The 19,934-nt window shown below is 30.4% G+C and overlaps 2 protein-coding genes across 3 annotated transcripts in view; one reads left to right on the forward strand and one right to left on the reverse strand.

Moving 5' to 3' along the window:
- Positions 1-900: 900 nt before the first annotated feature.
- LOC115886921 (tetratricopeptide repeat protein 5-like) lies at positions 901-7,942 on the forward strand. Its single transcript, XM_030906248.1, has 8 exons — positions 901-1,088; positions 1,195-1,545; positions 1,627-1,869; positions 1,921-1,974; positions 2,039-2,224; positions 2,285-2,460; positions 2,513-2,657; positions 7,692-7,942. The coding sequence occupies exons 1-8, from the start codon at positions 1,017-1,019 to the stop codon at positions 7,809-7,811; spliced, it is 1,347 nt and encodes a 448-aa protein (XP_030762108.1). The 5' UTR covers positions 901-1,016; the 3' UTR covers positions 7,812-7,942.
- Positions 7,943-13,645: 5,703 nt separating this feature from the next.
- Positions 13,646-19,934, reverse strand: part of LOC115886916 (torso-like protein) — a 53,947-nt gene continuing 47,658 nt past the window's right edge. For both annotated transcript variants that reach the window (XM_030906242.1, XM_030906243.1), the window contains one exon: positions 13,646-15,196. In XM_030906242.1, coding sequence (XP_030762102.1) covers positions 14,801-15,196 — 396 coding nt within the window. In that variant the 3' untranslated portion in view covers positions 13,646-14,800. The remainder of the gene's footprint in view (positions 15,197-19,934) is intronic.

A 19,934-nucleotide genomic window follows, 5' to 3' on the forward strand; every position in this document is an offset into this window, starting at 1 on the left:
CAAGCTGCAGGTATGTATTCTACAAAAACGTATTATTTATTTTGATATTCTCTATACTAACGATTTTTTTTTGCAACTAAAAGTTAGGCGTTCAGAAAATTTGATTAAATTTGTGACATTTTTATTATACTTAGAGATTTAGTTGCGCATTTCGAAGAATTCAGCATATTGTCTATATACGTTTTACTTAGTAAACATTGGGCTTTCATACAGTAAAATAAAATACTGCGACTTTTTGCGATTTTGCTGATAAAATGAGAAAAACATTCTTGGTTTCCTCTGATTTGCCAATCAGTGATATACTAATGCGAGGTGTAAACCGCGATGGCATTGTTGTGTACAAAGCGATCGCATTAGTGCCATTAGCAGTATAGCATAATTTGCCATTAGTAGCGACTTTAGTGGTATGGGCATTGCTCGCGGATCAGTCGTAGCATTAGTAGTAGTAGTTGCGATATTACTACTGGCACTGACCGTGGAAATACTGGAACAATGATTTTTCTTTCTTTTTTTATAATCGACGAATTATCCTTTATTTTGTTCATATTATTTCCTCTTTAATTGAAAATAGCAATAATTTATATAAGGTCTACATAAAAAAAATTTGATCAATTATCAGTGTCAAATACCCCACTGTGCGGCGTGCGGCGTATAGTTACCTATATTTGAATGTTGTCTTCATTCCTAAGACATCTTTTTTCTGTCCTATGGTATTTCATTTTGGTAAAAATATTATTTTTAATATATTGCACAGATAAGAGAGTATACATACATTGGGTAGTATGGGAGAGATTATAAATTTTCAAGTTGTATTTCTAGTTGTCTAACTTAGCAAACACAATAATTTTTTTGTATTTCTGGTTATCTAATTTCAAAAAAAACAATTGTCATCTTTTTGACAGTGATTATTCTTTCATAACCTTTAATTGTTCCAATTTTGGACGTTCTTTTTTATATAAAGAATAAAGAATGATGAATTAAATAAATAATTATTTTATATTTTATTGGATAGTAAAATGAGTTTACACGATTATAAAGAGAAATGTGAGTGTGCCGAGGACCACGATGACTTACTTAATTTTTTACAAGTAGGTTTATAAACAGATGTGCTTTTCTGTATTTTTTCATCTGAAATACCTATCATAAACTTTATTTATAGCGAAGTCTTTAGGGATGGTTTTATTATGTTTTTAGACTATTGTCGACCAGGCATGCTCTTATAAGGATAGGTATTTTGAAACGCATAAAATACAAGATGCCATCAACAAAAATTCAGACATCGCCTCCTTGATAAATAAGAATGTAGAGATTTTTAATAAACACGAAAAGTTAGGACTGAAAATTAGTAAAGCTTACTATAACTTTTTAAAGGGGAAATTACTTAATGTGTACCCAACGTATTCTCAAGATGCCGAATTATTGCTATCAAAGGCAATTAAGTTGGATCCTAAGCTAGTCGATGCATGGAATGAATTAGGGGAATGTTATTGCAAAAATGATGATTTAGTGAAAGCTAAAAGTTGCTTTGAAGGTGCCCTTAAGGAGGTAAGATTTAAAGAGAAATTAACGGAGATGCATTAAATTTAATTCAATGTGATACTGAATTTTTAAATTTTTTTGAGGTAGAAAAGAAACAAAATTTCACTAAGAAATTTGTCTATTTTGATCAGACAAGAAAATTACACTACCAGGGAGCAAAAAATAGAGAACATTGAGAAGGGTTTAAGTTTTGCAAAGGAAGCAATACAGTTAGACCCATATGATGGTTTATCATGGGCTATATTAGGAAATGCTTATCTATCTCACTTTTTTGGTATTCAACAACATCCAAATACACTAAAACAGTGTCTAAGTGCCTACAGTCAGGCAGTATGATGTTTGAAATTTAAATACATTATTTTTTTAATGTTGTCTTTTTAGGAAAAAGATATAGTTGCCAAAAGCACATCGGATTTGCATTATAATAAAGGAATAGTAAGTTTTGTAAATTTATAAGGAAAACTTTTCAATTTTTATTGTTAGCATGATCAATTTCTAGACATTCAAATATCAGGAAGAATACAAATTAGCTCTAGAATCTTTTAACGAAGCTTCTCTTTACGATCCTACCTGGGAGCAACCTGGAGAAAAGGAGAAGCAACTGCTCAGGTACTTACAGGAAGTTCAGGATCTGGTTACAACTAAAGGGAAGCTTAAACCGAAGAAATTACATCAGATATTAACAGTATGTACACAGTAAAATTTGGTATTCGACAACTGTTATTTTATACAATTTTTGTTGTAGTCAATAGACTCAAAACAGTTGGGGCCTTATGGAGGTGGTAGTTATATCTCATCTAAAGGAGAACAAGCAAAACTGACTGAAATATCATACAACAGCATGAAACCTGGATTAAATGAAGAAAAAGTTATATTGGGGAAAGTTATCTGTTCTGTAAGGAATGAAGATACCGTTCCATTGTAAGGGATTGCAGTAGAATTTTATACTAGTATTATAGACAAACTTTTTTAGCACATTTTGTTCAGTAGATAAAAATGGAAGTATTATTGTAACGACTGTTTTTAATTTGGCTGACGGAAAAGGGGTGATTATTGGTGATTCAGTTGCAATTCCCGAACCTTTTGTTACAGATGTCAATTTTAGTTATAAAGACAATGTAAGTATGTAATATTAAAGTTGCATTTTAAATATTTATGATATTTTAAAATGAAGTTATGCATATATAGGTATTATTAATATGGCATGATCAAGTAAATGTATCGGATTTGTACAGGGTGTCCCACTAAGAATAGCTCTCGGCTGTATCTCGGAAAGTATTAGCCGTAGGGGCTGCGGAAAAAAATATTTATAACTAAAGAGGCTATGAGAAATTGCTGGAAATTATTTTCAAGTTTATAGAACGACCGTTAAGGGACGCAACTGCAACAAAAAATAAGAAAATAGAATTTTTACACAATTTTGCCTAGATAAGGTGTACTATAAGTATTAGCTTCATAATCTTCAGTAAATTTTGAATATTTTTTGTTAGAGCCATTTTCCCCTATCTACCAAAATAAAGTGGTGGGGGAAAGTTAGATCTGTTTTTATTTAAATATTAATAACTCTGGACTGGATGATCGGAATTTAACAAGCAAAGACTCGTTTAAAAGAGCGTTTCTTACTCTATATTGTACCATATAAACAATAATAATAAGCTTTTGAACGTAGGCCCTAGGGGGCGTTGTCTTACAATTTAACAAACATTGCGCGTTTTATCAAAAAAATTAAATGCAATAGTATATGTAACTTTAGCTGATAGTAAAGAGTAGTAAAAGCTTAAAAATTCAGCGAAAACCGCATCTTGATATCTTCTTTAAAACCGAAGATATTAGCAAAATTATAATAAATACCAAAAAATAAGCCCTTAATTACCTAATTTTTACAACACGGTATCAGTAGCCCTCTTGATTATGTCCATTCTAACAAAAAAAAAAAGATAGAAACAGTTAGTTTATTTTAAAATCGACGAAATACCAGAATACCATAATACCAGAGGCATTAATATCTAATAATTAAGATATTAATAACAGTGAACAAGAAACGATGATTCAGTGAAGTCATGGTAGGCTTTGAAAAAAAGTTGCTTTTGACGTAATAGTATAAACGTCAAATTGTTATTAGATCAACATTTTGATAGTCTTAGCAGCATTTTTTTATCTTTTGATTCCTTTTTCAAAATGCCAATAACTTCAACTACTTCAAATAATAAAGACATTTTGAAAAAACAATTAAAAGATAAAAAAACGCTGCTAAGGCAATCAAAATGTTGATCTAATAAAAATTTGACGTTTATACTATTACGCGAAAAGCAACTTTTTTCCAAAGCCTACCATGACTTCACTCAACCATCATTTCTTGTTCACTGTTATTAATGTTTTAATTATTAGATATTAATACATCTGGTATTATGGTATTCTGGTATTTCGTCGATTTTAAAATTAACTAACTGTTTCTATCTTATTATTTTGTTAGAATGGGCATAATCAAGAGGGCTACTGATACCGTATTGTAAAAATAAGGTAATTAAGGACTTATTTTTTGGTATTTATTATAATTTTGCTAATATCTTCGGTTTGAAAGAAGATATCAAGATGCGGTTTTCGCTGATTTTTTAAGCTTTTCCCACTCTTTACTATCAGCTAAAATTACACATACTATCGTATTTAATTTTTTTGAAAAAACGCGCTATGTTTGTTAAAATGTAAGAAAGCGCCCCCTAGCGTCCACGTTCAAAACCTTATTATTATTATTTTTATGGTATAATATAGAGTAAGAAACGCTCTTTTAAACGAGCCCTCGTTTGTTGTATTCTGATCATCCAGTCCGGAGTTATTAATATTTAAATAAAGATAGATCTAACCTTCCCCCACCACTTTATTTTAGCAGATAGGGGAAAATGGCTCTAACAAAGAAAATCCAAAATTTACTGAAGATTATGAAGCTATTATTTATAGTACCCATTATCTAGGCAAAATTCTGTAAAAATTCTATTTTCTTATTTTTCATAGCAGTTGCGCCTCCTAGCGGCCGTTTTACAAACTTGAAAATAATTTTCAGCGATTTATCATAGCTCCTTTAGTTATAAATAGTTTTTTTCCGTAAGCCCTACGGCTAATACTTTCCGAGATACAGCCGAGAGCTATTCTTAGTGGGACACCCTGTACACAGTGTACCAATATATTTGGAACAATTAGGATTTTTATTTATTATACAGGGTATTTCAAAAAACATGTGCCATCTCTCGTGGGGAGATTCCCCACGTAAAAATAGGATTTATTTTTCATATCAACATCTTAATTTTTTTTTTCAATTTAATATAATTTTGTTCTAAGTGCTTTTAGTGATTGGAATAAAATTTTGTAAAAGTTACTATCAGTGCTACATACTTTAATGCTAAAAAAGTGTCGACAGATTCATCAGGGACGTCCATATGGGTTATCATTGGAATATTTTTTGGAAATAATACGTGCGCTACTGACTTTTTTCTTTTAATATCCAAATTTTATAGGCCGTTTAACGCCAATTAAAATTTGTATCTTGGTATTTTGTCGATTTCGATTTCCTTGATGAGATAAACGCAATTTTATTAATCAGGATTAATAAAATTAAAATTTCTAAATTATTTATTTTATCTAATTTATTATTAAATATTATTACTATTAGTTATTATTACTATTAATCCAATCTATAGCAAATCCAAATAAAAAAATAATTGCATTTAAGATAATTATAAAAGACCTAATTTTAAGAAGTTTTAACACCCTGTAGCTTTAAAACCATATTATTCCATACCCATGTTGATAGGAACTTGATAGAATCAATGAGGACTTATTTAAAAGTTTCGCAAGTTAATGATATTAAAGATTTTTTAAAGGTTGCTATTAGACTTGGATCAAAGCAAGGGCTGCACCGAGTACCGAGTAGTTCGGTGTTCGGCTAGGATTTTAACCGAGTAATATGTACTCGGTGCTCGGCCTTACTCGGCCGAGTAAAGTATAGTAATAGAAACAATCCATTTATGCATGTCCAAAACAGATAGAAATGAGACTCACAGTGGCAAATAATAAAATAAATAAAAAGTTATTAATTCATAACTTTAATTAATGTATTTTAGCAAAGTAATAATAATAAATATAAGTAATAACACAAACACAGTGAAATAATAATTTAATACTTATAATCTAAAAGAGGTCAGCACTGTCACTCATTTTAATATAACTTTAAAGGGTAGTATTAATTGTTTGAATTATTTTTGACTTTTAAATTAGTTACACATATAAGTTTTGCTTAAGACAAAATCAACGTCGCCACCGCACCTTAAAAGAATCAATTCAGAACCAGCACATTAGAAATATCAGTTTGCATGGGGAACCACAGAATAAAACAATATCTCCATAAGAAAAACAAACCAGGTCATTGGTTTGTAGTCGGGGAATCCCAGCCGCTCGCCAATCATAGGCAAAACAAACAAGATCATTGGTTTAAGGCCGGGGAATTCCGGGAATTTTAACTAGCTTTCTTTAATGTTAAATTATATATTTATATTTATATTATGTATAAAATATATTATGTTATGGTGTATAGTATAATTAGTATATACAGGCAGTCATCGATTTACGTCGTTTCGTGTTACGTCGTTTCGAGTTACGTCGAACAAATTTTTGTCACTATTCCTCAAAGTTACAGTTGTACAAATATATAGGAAGAGACTTGGGGTTAGCACCGGTCGCCGTGTTGTTTTATATTTCTCACGTCTCTAGCTATACTTGTTAAGTTGTACGTCCCACTGTTTCGAGTTACGTCATTTTTTGAAAAGAACGATCCAAATTTTGAAAGAAGTTTGGACATAAACAATAAAATTTTAGCAGCATATATGAAGGGTCGACGGATCCTCATAATGAAAAAGCGGGATAGTGTTGCTTATTACTTAATTAGTAACTATTACGACTTTTGATGACACCCACAATATATGTCCCAACCAAAAAAAAATATCTACTTTATAAATATGTCTACTTTATTCTATGGTATTTCTGTGGTTGCCAGATAGTATTATATTTACTATTATAGATAGTTAAAAATACTTTTTATGACTAGATCGTAAACAAGCGAAACTGTAAAAATACCCGCCCTGATTTGCTTTTCTTAAAAAAATACTTTCTAAAATATAATTCGTTTTTTATATTTTTGTTTTTTTTGTTTTGTTTTGCTCTTTGTATTATTATAAGTTTAACTAGATATACAATACACTATTTCTCATACCTCAATAATTATTTAAAAATACCAGAATATTAATATATACAAAGGATATCTCTTTGTTTTATTTTATTTTTATCTTACAAAAGTACCTAACTTCCCCATTTTCTATAGGATCTTATGATAAAATAAGATTCGACTTACGTCGTTTCGACTTAAGGCGGTGTTTTGAAGAACCTAACCTGCCGTAAGTACGAGGACTGCCTGTATTGATAAAGGTCGCATAACTGTCAAGACTACTCGGTAGCCGAGTACTAGGTACTCGGCCATTACTTTTAGCCGAGTACTCGGTACTCGGTCAGGTTAAAAAACAGCGCTCGTTACAGCCCTAATCAAAGCAAATTAATAAAATTTCGTTTGTCTCGCCAAGCAGGTTGACACGGACAAAATATCAAGATACAATTTTTAATCAGCATTAAACGGCTTGTACTATTTTGTTAACAAGAAAAGAAAAAGCCAGTGGCGTACATGCCTTTTTTGAAAAAAAAATCAGTAATAACTCATATGCACGTCTCTGGTGAATATGGCGACACTTTTTTAGCATTAAAATATGTCGCACTATAGTAAAAAGTTTCATTCGAATCGCTAAAAGTGTTTGGAAGAAAATTATAATAAATTGAAAAAATATTAAGAGTTCCACCACCTGTTGCTACGAAACAAAGCAGAATCGGACCCATGTTGCTATGAAGAATAAATCTTCTTTTTAAGTGAGTGACATGTGTTTCTTGAAACACCCTGTACAATTAAGAAAAATTATTCTAAATTTCTTCCTTGGAAAAATTCTGATTTCTTGTGAAATTGTTGGACACCCTGAATATATTATTTTTAATTTTGTCACCATTACAAATCTCAGGCATTTGTATTACGGAAGTTAAAAATTTTGTTTATGAAATTTTAGAATTTCTCGTTTAGAATGGTTAGAGTAGAAACTCCTGTGATAATGGTGGTAAATTCAAAAAAGTTGGGTAGAAATTTACAAGCTGGTGTGCAGATGTCCATATCAAGAAAATTTGACTGACGTTCTAATCTTTATTTAAATTAATATTTGTATAAGATTTTTTTACTCTGATCTTAATTTATATTTTTATGTTTTTGTTATATTGCTTACGTGTAATACTTTTTTCTAATAAAAATTCTAACAAACTACAACTTTTTTTATACTTTACACTTTAAATTATATTATACAGTGTAGGTCAAATTGGACACTTTTAAAAGAAACACCCTTTTCTACAAGAGTTAGACGAAAACTAATATAGGTCTGGAGCTCAATTTTTATCACAAGTATGATGATAAAAACCGCACATCGATACCTGTAACCGTTTCGGAGTTACGGGGTGTTTTTAAAAAATGTGCATTTTTAACATATTGCTGTAACATTTTTGCTATGGATAATGTTGTATTTTTATGAAAACATTTCCAAAGCACCTTTTTACATAAAATTTAATAGTTTAAGTATATTTCTTTTAAAAGTGATAATTTAGGAGTTATCCGCAGAAAATTTGATTTTTTTTTATTTGGGACACCCTGTATATTTTTAATTAACTGAAAAGAACTTGAAATTACCTTTCCAAAAATATAGCACGCATAATATTTTGTTATAGTCTCCTTCGAAATACAGAATTTTTAAAAGTTCATCACTTTTAACTAATAGGCTTTGGAACACTTATTGTTGATCTGCCACTAATAGAACTCGAAAACACATTTTTCCAGCAAGACGAGACACTGTCTCACAATGCTGAAGTTATTAGCAATTTTTTGAAGCCTACTTCGAGAATAATTTTTGAATAGCTTGGATTGCTATTTATTATTATTGTTAGATATAGTTTAAATGTGTTGTGAAATATAGTTTAAATTGTTATAAAATTCTGCATCTCTCATAGCAAATACCGTATGATCGAAAAAAACCGGCGTCCAGTTGGCTTGAAAATGACGATCGATGACATTCCCCATATAATTTTACATATAAAATGACAGCGATCTTCATTTCATAGCCATCGTTGACGCCCATTTTATTCGATCATACGGTATTATTTTCTTTGTAATTGCTGCACAGCTAGTATTTTTCTGCGTTACGGCCGGTTCCGTTCAAAGCTTACTTATTCAAAGTGGGCGAATTTTTAAAAACTCTTTATTTCGAAGAGGAATCGAGCAAAATATCAAGTATGCTATATTTTTGGAAAGGTAATTTTAAGTTCTTTTCAATGAATTAAAAATATACAGTGCCCCATATAAAAATCAATTTTCTGTTGATAACTCTTAAATTATTAATTAAAAAAAATATACTTAAACCATAAAATTCTACATAAAAAGGTGCTTTGGAAATGTGTTCATAAAAATACAAAATTTCCCATAGCAAAAAAGTTACAACGATTTGTTAAAAATGCACATTTTTGAAAAACACCCTGTAACTTCGAAACGGTAACAGATATCGAAGTACGGTTAGGCACCAGACACTGATATTAGTTTTCATCTATCTTCTATAGAAAAGGGTATTTCCCTTTAAAAGTGTCCAATTTGGCCCACCCTGTACACAATAATTTATATGTTGAATTTGACTACAGTTGCTAAATTAGCTAAGCTTTTTAACTACAAAAATTACCCTGAAAATAAGTTATTTGTAAAACTTAAAAATAAAATCCGTTGGTTGTAAATTAAACTATGGGTTTTCTATTTAATTTCGAGTTTATTTTTTTCTCATATCTAGAGTAGCTTATCCAAAAAATTAAGGAAAGTCAAATAAAACAAACAAAATCTTTAATTAAAAAAAAATCTTTAGTTTAAATATTGAACATTTTTTTTATTTTATTAGGAAACCTTAAATTATTTTTTCTTAAAAAGTTATATCAGAAATTATTATATTATACAGGGTGAACTTAAAATAAATAAATGCATATCTTTTTAGGGTTAGGTTAACGCTTAGGTCGACCCCAAGAACACGTGTATAAGATTTTTATCGCAAGAGATATTTTCCTGTATTTTATAGAAAACATTTGCGTGTTCACCGCAAATTTTCCTACGGTATAATTTCTTAATCTCTTATATTACCATGGTTAACGGCCTTAGAAGGTTACGGAACTAAAAGGGATGCAAGTACAGAAAAAATCCGGCGGCTCAATTTTTTTTTAAATAAATCATTTTTTGAAATGTTCAAACTTCTCGGTTATTTTGAACTTATTTTGAAAAACGGTAAGGAGAACATATTTTTCTTTTATCGAGATCTACCGGCCCTGAAAATATTTGCATTTATTTAAGACTCGACATGTATATTTTCCTAATAATAATATAATATACAACTTAAAGTGAACTAGTAACTACTAAGTAGCTAAGTTTTCTAGCAACAAGAATGTTGTATACACTTTTTAAATTTTCTTTTTTTCCTTGGATGTATTAGGTTGATAAAAGATAAATAAATTCAATATTCTATCAAAATGGGCACATTTTTATTTAAATCATGTTTACAGTCACACCTTAATTTCTATCATACAGGACACAATAAAATACAAATTAAATTTACCTATATTTACTAAACAAAGTTTTATTCGCACTAACATAATAATCATCTATAATTTAGAAGTGTATATTAAATACAATAAAAAAACTAACCAAATAGGTATGCTTTTATTCAAATCACCACAATAATATACAACTTAAATTGAACTAGTAACTACTAAGTAGCTAAGTTTTCTAGTAACAAGAATTTATATACATTTTTTAAATAATTGTCAAATAAGGACGAACAGTGGGCAAATTTCAGAAAATAAAATGCATTGAGTCTCAAATGAAGTACTTATAATTTAGAATTAATTGACTATGTTGGCACTTTTTGCAGCTTATGTATAATTAAGTAGGTCTGTTAAATCAAAAGGATAATTAGAAAGGTATTAAAATACAAAAATTAATGCCACAGGCTCTACCTACAAAATAGTAAATAGTAGGCTTTGAAGTTGAACTTGATATAAGCTTACATCGGGCAACTTCGGGTTTTTCTTTTCACCGATTCCGAGCCGTCCTAGAACTGTGATACGCATGCGCAGAAGGAAATATGAAGATGTTATTTCAGTTACACATGCGCTGTAGAGTTCTAGGACGGTTCAGAATCGGTAATAACAAGAACCCGAACAAAGCTATAAATTTTAACAGAACGTCATACTAAAGCGTTTTTGAATAGTTGGATTTAGATATTCAAAGGATATTTTAAATAGTTTTTTTTTATTTCCGACCCGACGACGGGAAAAGATATTATGCTTCCCGAAACATTAAGCATTTTTTTTGTCTGTTAGGCAAATTTGTTTATTAGTAAATCACTGCTGACAAGTTGATCTCCGTTGGATTAAAGCAGCAGTGTTTACAAACAATAATTACTTTATTTTGTAGGTTTTCTTATAGTGCCAGTGACCTGTGGTAATACTTTCAGTAGCTAATGAAGTATTTCATTTTCTTTAAGTTAGTATTTGTTAAAAAAAATCATTAAGAATTTTAGTCATTTTACCTCATTAGAACTTATAGCAGCTTATTCAATTAAGCTATGGCCTGACTGATGTGTATTAATACAGTTTTGTAGAAAAAATAAATCGGCCTTTCTTTTCAATACTGAAGAAAATATTGATAGTTTATGTTATAGTGCTAAAGGTAAATAGTTTTGCCCTTACTTTATTAATACCGTATGATCGAAAAAACCACCGTCCCGTTGGCTTAGAAATGACACTCAAGGGACAAATAATTTTACACACAAAATAACAGCAAACTTTATTTCCAAGCCATATTTCTGAAGTCGGTTTTTTTTCTCGATCGTATGGTATAAAAAATTATGCTAGAAATGGGTGTATGTACAATTTATTTAAATATTCGTACAAAATACTGAACGTTAACCTATGTAGGAGTATATATATATATATCACAACTTATTATCACATTTGAACAGGAACTCACATTACGTGATAAAATGTGTTTCCGGTTTAAGTATATTTTAACTATGATAGCTATTCTCTTATTGTTAATAGAGAAATTCGGAAATGTCATGTTTGATTTTATTTATTTGAATATTGCCTTTAAATGAAGCTTTAATATTTTTTTCATTCCGAGTAAATTCTTTCAAAGAATAAATCCTATACAGGCTGTAAAGGAATTAGTCTATCAAATTTCAGTGGGTGATTCTAAAGTAAAAGAAAAAGTCCCTATCGAAAGGATAAGTACTCGGATAAGTAGATAAAAAAATAATATAAGTGGATAAAAATAATATATTTTGTTCATTTCTAAGAACATTGGTGAAAATACTGTCCTTGGAATTAGATATTTTTACACACCTTTTAATGCCAAAGTGAATGGCGATAGAGTAAAAATCCGTAACTATTCTGACAGCGAATTTTCCATTTGGATAATGGGTAGTTTTCCACAAAATTATTTTATCTTAATGGATATGTAACTTTAACACATGACTACCTACGAATGGTGCTCTTCGTTTAGCATTAAGGACTCTGACGACTCGTGTACAGGGCGGGCCAAATTCGACGCTTTTAAAGGGAAATGCTCTTTTCTATAGGAGATAGACGAAAACTAATATCGGTATCTGTAGCTGAAATTTTATCAAAAACATGATGGTGAAAACCGCACATCAATATCATTTTTAACAAATCGCTGTAACTTTTTTTCTATGGAAAAATTTTGTATTTTTGTGAAAACATTTCCAAAGCACTTTTTTACGTAGAATTTAATGGTTTAAGTATAACTTTTTTAAAGTTAATAATTTAAGAGTTATCAACAGAAAAATTGATTTTTATGGGCGACACCCTGTATATTTTTAATTAAGTGAAAAGAACTTAAAATTACCTTTCCAAAAATATATATAGCACACTTGATATTTCATTATAGTCCCCTTCGCAATACAGAATTTTTATAAGTTCGTCACTTTTAACTAGTAGGCTTTGAACCCCTTATTGGTGATCTGCCTCTAATGGAACTCGAAAACATATTTTTCCAGCAAAATGAGGCACGCACCGCCTCAAAACGCTGAAGTTATCAGCAAATTTTTGCAACTAATTTCCAGAATAATTGAATAGCTAACTAAGATCCCAGCCGTTGGCCGTCGAGGTCGCCGGACTTAATGCCTGTTATCCTTAGTTGATTTTTTATCTTTGCAGAAGAATAAAGGTTCTTATTTTAAAATTGCCCGTATAATCTAAACAAGAATTAGAAGTACTTGGCGGTTAGGTCAGGGTATCTTTCACCCTCACTGAGTTAATGAATTCGGCGAGAAATGTTAAAAAACGGTCCCGTCTGTCCATAACAGAAGACGGTCGACATGTCGAATCTTCTTCTTCTTAAGTCGCCGTCTCCGCGCGGAGGTTGGCGATCCAAATGGCTAACATAGTCCTGGATACTGCAGCTCTGAAGATATCTATTGATGAGCAACCAATACATGTCGAATACCTGTAGCAAAATCTCATGTTTTGGTTGGTTATTAATTTTTATTATTATTAGATATAGTTTAAATATGTTGATGTTGCTAAATATAGTTTAAATTGTTATAAAATTCTGCATCTCTCATTGTAACTATTATTTTCGTTTTAATTGCTGGTCACAGCTAGAATTTTTTTGCATTACAGCCAGCGTCGTTCAAAGTCTACTTATTCCAAGTGGGCGAATTTTTAAAAACTCTATATCTCGAAGAGGAATCGAGCAAAATATGAAGTATACTATATTTTTGGAAAGGTAATTTTAAATTCTTTTCAACTAATTAAAAATATACAGGGTGTTCCATATAAAAAATCAAATTTGATAATAGTTGATAATTCTTAAATTATTAATTTTAAAAAAATTATACTTAAACCATTAAATTCTACGTAAAAAGGTGCTTTGGAAATGTTTTCACAAAAATACAGAACTTTTGATAGCAAAAAAGTTATAGCGATTTTTTAAAAATGTACATTTTTGAAAAACACCCCGTAACTCCCAAACGGTAACAGATATGGATGTGCGGTTTTCGCCATCAGGTTTTTGATAGAAATTGAGCTTCAGACACCCATATTAGTTTTCGTCTATCTCCTATAGAAAAGGGTGTTTCCCTTTAAAAGCGTCCAATTTGACCCACCCTGTACTTGGCAAACATTTTTTATTGGCATACAGGGTCCGGCGATAGTGCGTTGTAGCTCCTATAATGGAAGAAATAAATTTTGTATAGGCTTGGTGCATATTTCATTCAGTTGATTTCAAAAAAATTCCGACCGTAGCGCTCTATACGGCAGAAACCAGAAATTGAAATCGTGGCTTTCTCATAATATTTCAGTATTTTAATTTTTTGCTAGTGCAGTTATTGAAACTATAAAACACTCAGGTACTAGGTTTGTGTGATGTAACGCTGATTCGCGTAAAAATTGAGTGTTCTAATAAAAATTAAGTGAAAAAGAACTTGAACTGGCCCTCGCGTTGTGTTCTGACAATTTCAAATGATAATAAAATTGCCGAAAAAATGTTAACCCGTAAGGGGGCGTCGTTGTTGAGTGCAATAACATTCAATAACTCAACTCTCTCGGATATTCAACTCTTCCGAATCAACATTTTATAGCTTCACAGCTTCTCACACCGATTTGATTAAAAGCAAAAAATGGATTCAAGCAGTTCGACGCATCAAGTGAGTGAACAAAGTGCCCGTTACATAATCAAAAAATTTAATAGACATATCCCCAGGAAGCACCTTCATAGGAACTTTTTCTTTTAGTTTTATCTGTAGTACCACCGACTGAAGTTTGGTATCCTATTTTTTACACCCTGTATAGCACAGTATTCTTTGGTTCTATAAAGTTATACCAAAAAATATTACTATAATATTCTTTGGCAATAGATACTAAAATTTCAAAAAATACTAGATATTCTGTTGGTTTCCTAAAATAAGTCAGAAATAATGTCTGTATAATGTACAACAGTTTAATAAATATTTTGTACTTTGATCTTCTGAAAAAATTACGTTAATATTCAGTCATTCTCCTCAATTCGTCCTAAGGTCGCGCTTGACTATAAGTTGCTCTCCCATAGCTTGAGGAAATTGTCAAGTACTTCTACAAACCATTTCCTTTTCGAAGGATCTTCGATAGCGGCGGACAGGGTCCTCATTTCCATTTGTAAGATGGCCTCGTTTTTAAGTAAACTATTCAACTTCCCTAATAGTCTGGGATCTCCTTTCGATTTCAATAAAGTAGGGAAAGAACCAAACAGGTAATTTGCTCGTAGTCTAGAGGAGGCCCAATTCTCTACAGTCTGGTTGCCACTGGCCACTTTGATGCTGCCTACTAATTCGGCATTCCAAGGACTAAAGTACTGATGAAGTTCCATTTCGGTTATGTTCGATATGCCTTGGTTTTTCAGCCGATCCTTTATTTGGCGGTAGCTGGATTTGTTGAAGACGAACACCTGCAAAAGAGAATGAGTAATCAATTAAATAATTTAAATAATACGTTATAAAATAATGTAATATTTTTTTACGGTTCAGTACTAGCACACATTTATTTTACGTAGATATCTTGGTAAGGAAATGTTAAAATTACATGCCGCCTTGTATATTCTTTGATTGCAGTGTGTACGTAGCTGTGTGTGCTAGAAGATACTCGCAATAATGTCACTAAAATCCAAGAAGTACTAGTTTTAGATATGCGAAACCAACAAGATCTACTCAAGTACATTATCACGAAACATTATATGTGTAAAAAAAGGTCCAAAACTGACTTAGCAAATAAAGCCAAAGCAGTTTTTGAATCTGGAAATTCAGGCAGTTAAAATTTAGTTACAAGTAGAGCTGTAAACTCAGAGAAATCTTAAGTCTTTTTTTATTTAAATAATTTTAATGACTTAAGTCATATTGGTTTTAAGTCGTCGTTTTTCGAAAGCTACTTACTTAAAATTTAAGTAATTTTCAAAATGGTTTGTGATTTAAATCTTTATTCCGAAACAGAAAAATAATTAAGTCATTAAAAAAGGCTTTTTAGAAAAGACTTAAGTCATTAAAAATATTTAACAATAACATAGGTAGGAGTATTTTTTACATACCTAATAGATATACAGGGTGCTACAAATTCGAGGTACGATCATTGGTATCTCGGAAACCGTAATAGATACGAAGATGGTTATATAGGGGCAAAGTTGCGCTTTGGAATGTTTATCAAGATGCCATCAAAAAAGTTTTAAACACTTCAAGGATTGCTGAGTTTTTTGAAAAAAAAACGGATTTTTTTGAAAATCAATTTTATTTTTTCCTGTAGTTACTTTTTAGAAAATCAAAAAACTAATTGCACATTCTCATTTGGATAAAGGGTTTATTAGGGCTATCTGATAGTATTTTTAGATTTTCATCAATATTGATCAGCGCTAATTAACACTGAATAAGGAAAATCGAGCCAATTGAATGATTCAAATAAATAATATCCAGGTTAGCAATTTAAAGATACTATTTTCAACTTTTTTATTATGAATTTGAAATCCCAGTGTACGATATAATAATTTGCATAATATTAATCGTTATTTATTATAAATAAATCAACTTCTACAAACTAGTTTGTAATGCTCTACATGTTCGAAAGGGTTACCACCCTGCCTATTGCACAAATTTATTATTCGTTCAATTTTATTTATAGCTCTTTGAACATATTATCTTCTTCTTATACTTCCAAATGCATTTAGTACCCTTTATTGTAAATGTTGAAAATCAATGATTTCACTTTTACAAATGACGTCAAGTAATGCAACCTAAGTAAATGCCTAAATCAAGTAATGCCTAACCTAAACTAATTGAATGTCGGGTATTAAAACAATTGGGTATCATTGTAGTTACATAAGCAGATAATATGGTCTATGTGCATAGGATTTTTTTTTTATTTTCATTTGTAGTAGATGTAGGTATCACCCACTGAAATTTGGTAAACCCATAAACCCAAGGTTATTAAAAGATAAGGTTAATGTCTCATAACTCGATCCGCCGGCCATTATCGGAAACGTCATCTACTACGTCACAGAGGTATGCTACCGCTCATAGATAAAGGGATAAAAACTGCCGACAGTCCGACATTGCATTTCCTAATCGATATTCGTTTGTTTATGGCGTCCATAGTTTTCAGTTGTTTGATTTTTGTTTTCTTTATTACATTGTCCATAATGCTCATTTATCTCTCTTTGTCCATTGCATTTTTTTATTCCTTTATCCTTTATCTATGATTTTATACGTTCTGTAGCATCCCTGTGACGTAGTTGCCGCTTCGCTCCTATTGGTTCAAAAGTTACGAGGCAACCTGTTTAATATAGTAACTTTGCCATAAACATACTATTTTCTTATAACCTGTGTATTCTGTAAACTGTGATTCTGTAGAGTTGCTAAATCAAATTTCTAAAACAAACAATTAAAAAATATGAATAAGCTATCAGAAATAATTTAATTTTCCACTAGCAAATAATTTCGATTTCTTAAGTTGTAAACAAATGGTTGTGTTATTTTACAATCGAGAGTGAATTTGCGTTTATGGTTAAAGAAAGTAACAAAAAGTGTAGTACTATATCAGATTTAATTAATGGATATTAGCAATTTGCTGTTATGATATGAATATTAAAACTTGTGTTAGTCAGCGAGAATTCTTTTTTTATAAGTTTTACATGCAATAATGTTAAATATCTTTGTTTTGTAGATATATAAGATTAATATTGTTTGTTCTATGGAGTGTATGTCTTTGTTTAGGCATATTTTGTAACTGGTAAAGATTTATATAAGGGAATTTACGTCAGTATCAAGTAATTCTATAAAAAAATCTTAAGTGCTTTGTCAAATACAGTTGTATATCCGTTAGTAGTTGCTTAACTATTCTTTTTCTTTGTGTGGAGTGAAAAAGAGTGTTTTGGTAGTGTGACTTTTTCCAGATTTGGGTTCTTTGGACTGTCTGGCCACTATAACAATAATTGGAAACAAACAGTCCTATGTTTACCAGTTAGGTCGTGTTGTACATACTTAGAGATATCATTAGAAACCTACACAAATCATTTCTTTATTGATATGTGTAGGTTTTTCAAACCTTCTGGTCTCTTTCATGATAATGAGAAAAATATTTAAAAGTGTAAGTAATAGATATTATAAACACTCGTGAACAAGGACATAAGTTGAATTGTAAATGCGCCTATACAGGGTTGTTCACCACATACGACACGGAGTATTGTAGCTAAACGATTAGATTTTTACAAATTGTAAGTTTTGGGCTCGTTGAAGGATTATTAGAGCTACAATTTAAAAATATTTTTACAAGATACAGAGTGTCCCAACCCCGATTATTTTTAAAGATGTCGATATAGCTGGCTTATTTCATAAAAAAAATTAAAAAAACTGTTTAAATATTTTTGTTAAAAAGGACCAATTAATATGATCCCAGTATTCAGAATACATTAATTGACTGTTTATGTTGATTAATAATAATTGCTCCAAATACTAAAAAACTGAATTTTGTGTGTGTATTAGACAGTGTGGTAAAAAGTAACGCCTTATAAATTTTATGTCATTTTTTGACGAATGCTGATTTATAAAAACAGAGACGTTTATTTTCATAATTTATTATTATATTGATTTCTGAGCCAAATCCACATTTATTTAGAATACTTTATTAATTAAAACAATTTAAAAGTATGTAATTAACTAATTTTTGGTCGGAAATAATGGTGGTATATTTAATTCGTATACTCTTTTATGAAGATTTAAATAGTTTTTTTTGGTATACCAATAGGCTTGCAATATTTACCACCTGTACATTTTGTGCATATATGTTGGTTAAAAAAAATCTGAAATGTCAATATTCCATAGGTATAGTGATAAATGAGGTCTAAATTATAAGAAAATGCATTTTCTACGAAAAGTTGTAGAGATAGGTAAAAAATGGTATAATAAAATTTGATAGACAATTAAATTGTGCATATGATTCACGTAATATATACAGGGTGTTCTATTTAACTTAAACACGTTATTGCCGTTTAAAGCTAGTAATTATTTAATATAAATTTTTGGACACTCTGTATAAGGTAGTAAAATTTTTATTATTGCAACACAATATCTGATCAATAAATAATCTTCAGTAAATATTTAGTATTAAAAACTTTGATACCCTTGGAGAAATGAAGCATTAAAATTTTTACTGCAATTTCTTAAAATTGAAAATATTTCAAAAACGGTAAAGTTTAAGTGTGATAAACCTTAATCAAATTTACCTTTATTTCAATCGTAGAATCCAAAAATAGAATAATATACAGGGTGTTTCATTTAAAAAAAATACAACTATGATATTTTTACTTATTTGGGACACTCTGTATCTTGTAAAACTATTTTTAAATTGTAGCTCTAATAGTCCTTCAACGAACCCAAAACTTACAATTTGTAAAAATCTAATCGTTTAGCTACAATACTCCGTGTCGTATGTGGTGAACAACCCTGTATACAGGGTGGCCCATTAGTGCGAGGAAGTCCAATATCGTCGTCGTGTCGAAGATATGAAAAAAAAGTTTTATACAAATGTTGCATGGTTTATTAAGGAGCACGTTACAAAATAAAATATACCATACAGTAACAAAATCTTGAAGATGGATTAAAATAAATGTACTCGTAAATTCCAATTACAAGATTGAGATTACAAAGTCAATTTTTAAAAAGTATACAGGGTCGCTTTTATGTATGGAAACGGTCGATTATTAGGTAAAATATACAAGGTACCGCAAAAAGTTAAAGCATACAATAATTATAGCGTTTTTAAATGTCTATTGGCGAGTAATACATTTATGTATACAGGGTTGGTCATAAAGTCGTGGCACATCAAAGTTTCATTTTTTTTAATAGAACCTCCTGTATATTATTGCATATTTCAATTCTTCCTTCAGTTCTAAGCAAAAATCTAAATACTTACACATAATGTACCTCAAACCAACCGTTTCCGAGTTATTGACTTTTGAGCATATCACTTAAACAATTTGATTTAATTAATACCGATATGTTCAGTTTCATTTAATGATGTCATTTTGACGAAATTGTAATACTGTTATAATCGGTTTTTAAATGCCTAAGGCTATTAGCTACTAGTAAATTTAAGTATACAGTGTCGGTCATAAAGTTGTGGCACATCAAACTTTATTTTTTTTA

The sequence above is a fragment of the Sitophilus oryzae genome, unplaced genomic scaffold (assembly GCF_002938485.1).
Source record: "Sitophilus oryzae breed Bouriz unplaced genomic scaffold, Soryzae_2.0 scaffold_535_pilon_pilon, whole genome shotgun sequence".
Taxonomy (NCBI): domain Eukaryota; kingdom Metazoa; phylum Arthropoda; class Insecta; order Coleoptera; family Curculionidae; genus Sitophilus; species Sitophilus oryzae.

Coding starts and splice junctions, on each gene's coding strand:
- LOC115886921 (XM_030906248.1), top strand. CDS start 1,017: ATGAGTTTACACGATTATAAAGAGAAATGTGAGTGTGCCGAGGACCAC. Junction 1,870..1,920: donor TAAGTGCCTACAGTCAGGCA/GTATGATGTTTG, acceptor TTGTCTTTTTAG/GAAAAAGATATAGTTGCCAA. Junction 2,658..7,691: donor ATTTTAGTTATAAAGACAAT/GTAAGTATGTAA, acceptor ATGAAATTTTAG/AATTTCTCGTTTAGAATGGT.